Source organism: Prunus avium, chromosome 1 (genome assembly GCF_965620075.1).
Source record: "Prunus avium chromosome 1, drPruAviu1.hap1.1, whole genome shotgun sequence".
NCBI lineage: Eukaryota > Viridiplantae > Streptophyta > Magnoliopsida > Rosales > Rosaceae > Prunus > Prunus avium.
The window spans coordinates 42,339,232-42,344,109 of NC_142284.1; the positions used below are offsets into that span (position 1 = coordinate 42,339,232).

Genomic DNA, 4,878 nt, shown 5'->3' on the forward strand with positions numbered 1-4,878 from the left:
TCTGAATTCGATGCGTAACGGATATGGATTGATAGGTGCAATCCGATAATCCGATTATAAATGGATTCGAATTTGAATTGAAGTATATCCGATCTGAATCCGACCCGTTTACAACACAGATGATAAAATCCAGGGTGTCAAACCTTTTTTGGGTCATCGGGCCTTTAAGCAGCCCAAACTTGACACGGAGATGGGAAATTCCCCATCACAACACGTGACTATAAGCTCGGTCGATGAGGAGAAGGCAAATTGTCAAATTGCGATGGAAGAGGAGAAATAGAAATCTAGCCCAATTTCTAAATTAAGGTTAGGGTTAGGGGCGTGATCGAAAGCTGACATAGGAAAGACGAGTAAGAAGAAAGGGCGAAAAAGACAAAATATGAAATAGATTATAAACCATTCCGTAAAAATTTCTAAATTGAGTAGAAGGAGATTTCTAGAACTGAAATTGAAGATAGGAAACAATTGGAAAATAGGAAAGGAAAGAATTAGAATTGAAGATAGATGGTGAGAATGTGCCCAAGCCAATTAAGACATGGCACCAACCTGGACCCATTGCTAAAATCTTGGGACACATCCTCACAAAAAAGCTTTAACTATGAAAAGCCAATGCCAATTCAATCTCAGGCACTGCCTATAAATGATGAGCGGTAGAGAAACTGCATTGGCAAAACTGGCTCAGGCAAGACCCTTTTATAAGATGAAGAAGATAGATGGAGAGCAGCATAGAAGACATCAAAAATCAGACATGAACATGACTTCCTGGTGGAGCTCAGCAAGGCAGATATCATGTTATCAAGTTATGTGTCTGAGAACTTGTTTCCAACTTTGTGCTCAACTTAATCTGACCCTCTTAGTTCCTGGTTTATTGAATGATTCTAGTTAATTTATATTTTGTCTTTTTGATCTTTTTGTCGTCTTCTTTTTTACACAAACAATACTGAGAGAGGGGTTATTCGAGTATTCAAACACTCTATGTATTCGAACACTGGACTTCAGGTGCAGGGGTAACCGTTCTTAATCACTTGAGCTTTGAACTTTAATCTTCAACTTGCATGAGAACCTATTTTGTTTCTAATCATGGATTAAGCTTGATTTATAATTGTCATTTAGGAAGGCATTTTATTTTGACTACATGTTGGATTCATTTTAATTACTGTGTGAATTGTCATGAATTTGTCTTTCTTTGCACAATGTTCTGCCCCTTTTTGATCTTCTTTTCTTTCTTTGTTTATCATTTCCACGGGGGGAGATATTATTGGGCCTACGCTCATTGCAAAGCTGTCCAAGCGATGTGCTTCAGCTATGTTGTTCAACAGAACAAAATCTAATGGTAATGATTCTCAATTTCTCATACCATTAATAGTTGGCATGACATGAGTGAGAGCTTGCTTTAAATTGAGCTCATCACAGACATTAAATCTTGCAGAATGCAGAGCTCAGTATGGAGAGCGTTCTCCACCCCCATCAGCTGCTAGCTTTTGGGTGTGCCAATGCAAATATTTTGCACAGGTGAATAATGGCACATATCCAAATTCATTTTTCCTTTTAACTAAATTCTTCCTACAACCCTCTTTTTTTTCTTCAAATAACCTTCTTCCAGATCTCATTCGGCAAACCATAGCTACCATTTCTATAATGAAGGAAGGAAACAGATAAGTATAATATTTGTGAGTTTTATATACTCTCTTCTCTTCATTAAAGAACCAGCAGAAACAGATGTCCTTCTAATAGCCGAACCAAATTGAAAAGTGTAAAGCCAAAACTAAGAGTCAAATAACAAATAGGAAAGACAAAGAGTAAATCTAAACAAAGCAAAGGAAACAAAATCAAGTTCTGTTGTCATCTCTGGGCGGACTATGATGTGAAGGACATCTCATTGGCAGAATTTGAATATGGCATCTCATCGGCGGCAAAGCCAGGAGATAAGATATCCTCAGTTTGTAGTTTGGGAGCTACAGCCAGATAAAAAAATGAGTAGTTTGGGAGGCCTAGTGGTCATTGTTTCTAGCTTTCTGTGTCTGTTTGTTCTCTTAGCTCTCATCAAGGCCTTTCACAAACTATGGTGGACTCCGAGGCGTATACAGAATCTGATGGCTTTGCAGGGAATCAAAGGGCCTTCTTACAGACTTATCCATGGAAACACCAAAGAAATCTTCAACATGAAAATGGAAACTATGGGCAGTCCCAGAAATTTATCAGATGACGTGTTATCTGCAGTTCAACCTCATATTCGCTCATGGACCAAGATATATGGTATTAACAAGCTCTTCGTACACTGTGGCTTCTAAATCTAAGTTGCAAAACAAATTTGGTCATTTTTTATGCAATTACAGGGAAGAATTATCTTCAGTGGCATGGTTCTCAAGCTCAGTTGGTCATTATGGAACCCGAGTTGTGCAAAGAGATACTAAGTAACAAAGATGGAGCTTATCCGAAAAGAGAGCCCGAAGGCTATGTCAAGAAGCTAGTAGGAGATAGTATGGGAACAACAAACCAAGCTGACAAATGGGCAAAAGTGAGAAAGCTGGCCAACCATGCCTTCCATGGAGAGAGCTTAAAAGTAAGTTCATACAGTTACTGTAAACTATTTCAAAGAGTTCTATAATATGAATGGGAAATTAATCATAAATTGAAGATAAATTTTCTAATCGCAAGATGGTATTGTTTTACTAGAGTATGATCCCGGCAATGATAGCTAGTGCTGAGACAATATTAGATGGGTGGAAAAATCATGAAGGAAAAGAAATTGAGGTTTACGAACAATTTAGGTTGTTCACTTCAGAAGTGATTTCCAGGACGGCATTTAGCAGCAGCTACTTAGAAGGGAAGAGTTTTTTTGACAATTTGATGAAGTTATCCTTCTTATTAGTCAAAAATTCTTTCAAAGTCAGATTTCCTGGCATCAGGTATCTTGCTTTTAACTGAATTCATCTCAAATTGGGGAATAATCATATGAACCATCATCTTTATCTATGTTCATTCCAACTTGAAGAAAGAAGGTTCTGAATAATGGATCTTTCTTAATTAGTTGTTGAATTGCTCTTTGATTGATCGAAGTATGAAATTCTGAACCCTTATTACTGATGGAATAAAACTTATCTCTAGACCAATCAGATGACTATTTCCATTGGCTAGAGTCCAATACTTGATTACTTAGGAGTAGTGTGAGATGAAAGTCTCATGCACGTTTTTGAATGAGAGAAAGAAAAAGGAATCCTATTTTCGACTCTGAATCTCCCACTCCAGTTGTACTAGATATTTTCAAATCATGTTGAATATCCAGCTATACATTCCGTACCTTGCTAAAGAAGTAAAGAAACAATCCATGTTAGCAAATACACATTGCCTAACCAATTCTCTCTCAATATGTTCCTAAAAAAATCCTATTTATTCCTGCATGTGCTTCCTTCTACTAACAATCAAATTGATCTCAGTTAAGCTGCCACATATGAAATTGATCACATGTTCAATTTAATTTTGTATAGTTGAACTCAGCTACTTCTGAGGCATTAGGCTAGTTGTGCGGAGAACTAATCTTCTTTTTTATTTTTCCCTATCTTCCAATCTGCTGTAAAACAGATAAACTATTCTCAATTCTTTGGAATAATTTGTCTGCTGTCACTTCTTATGTACAATCTCATTCCCAATTGCAGTAAGATTTTCAAATCCAGTGATGACATAGAATCAGAGAAGCTTGAGAAAGCAATGCGCGACTCCATCATAGCGATTGTTAAGAAAAGAGAAAAGGCGGCAAAGACTGGAGAAGAAAACAACTTTGGGAATGATTATCTTGGATTACTTTTGAAGGCTCATCTTGATACCAATGATTTGGTTGATGAATGCAAGACGTTTTACTTTGCTGGACAAGAAACCACTAATGGTTTGCTTGCTTGGATTATCTTTCTTATGGCACTTCATACAGATTGGCAAGAGGAAGCAAGAAAGGAGGTCCTAAAATTATTTGGCAAACAAAACCCAACACACGATGACATTGCCAAGCTAAAAACAGTAAGAAAGTCATGAACTCAACCTATTCTTTTCCAAGTGGCAGAAATGTTTTGAATAGAGTTTGGAATCTTCTGTTCTTTTCAAATCAATTGTCCATTTTCATGCAGATGAGCATGGTCATCAATGAGTCTCTGAGGTTATACCCTTCTGTTCTTTCCATTGATAGGAAAGTTACAAGGGAAGTTAAACTGGGAAGGCTCATTGTTCCTGCTAATGTTGAATTGCTCATCTCATGTCTAGCACTTCACCATGAGCCTCAGTTCTGGGGGGAAGACGTGCACCGTTTTAAACCAGATCGATTCTTGGAAGGTGTTGCTAAAGCTACAAATAATAACGTAGCCGCATTCTTACCCTTTGGAATGGGACCTCGAACTTGCGTGGGTTTCAACTTTGCAGCCACTGAAGCAAAAATTGTTCTGTCAATGATTCTACAGCGCTACCACTTCACCCTTTCCCCTGGTTATGTCCATTCACCCGTTGATTATCTAACAATTCGTCCACAACATGGAGTTCAAGTGATGCTACACAAACTGTAAACTGCGAAGACGAGAACTGCGAACAGATCGGGCAATTGGTGTATGGAAAAATTTGAAGCCACTGGATGCGGTACCCTAGTATAAAAGAGTGCAACTGATTTACAGATTTTCAAAGTAGTAATACAAATGTAAAAGAATGGTTCGTCTTAGCAAAGACAAAAGCCTGAACATGTGAAAGAATAAACTCAGGATGCTTTCAAGCCCATCAGGGATGTAATTGGTTATAGCCAGGTTCGAAGTTTCCATAAAGACTCATGATTGTTCTTATGCTTTCAAGCCCATCTGGCCCTTACTGTGCCCAAATTGTTGTGAAATTTGTCTTGTTTTTTCA

At 37.8% G+C, this 4,878-nt stretch overlaps 1 protein-coding gene across 2 annotated transcripts; it reads left to right on the forward strand.

Moving 5' to 3' along the window:
* The first annotated feature begins 629 nt into the window (after window positions 1-629).
* On the forward strand, window positions 630-4,878 carry LOC110765570 (cytochrome P450 CYP749A22-like). Of its 2 annotated transcripts, XM_021968710.2 has the most exons (7): window positions 630-1,333; window positions 1,430-1,512; window positions 1,887-2,256; window positions 2,337-2,563; window positions 2,677-2,909; window positions 3,657-4,011; window positions 4,119-4,878. In XM_021968710.2, exons 1-7 carry the CDS (start codon window positions 1,306-1,308, stop codon window positions 4,545-4,547), a joined length of 1,725 nt encoding a protein of 574 aa, XP_021824402.1. In that variant the 5' UTR covers window positions 630-1,305; the 3' UTR covers window positions 4,548-4,878. The 2 variants fall into 2 exon arrangements, with proteins under 2 accessions (XP_021824402.1, XP_088103852.1); XM_088247726.1 differs by lacking the exon at window positions 630-1,333 and having other exon boundaries at window positions 1,429-1,512; window positions 1,604-2,256.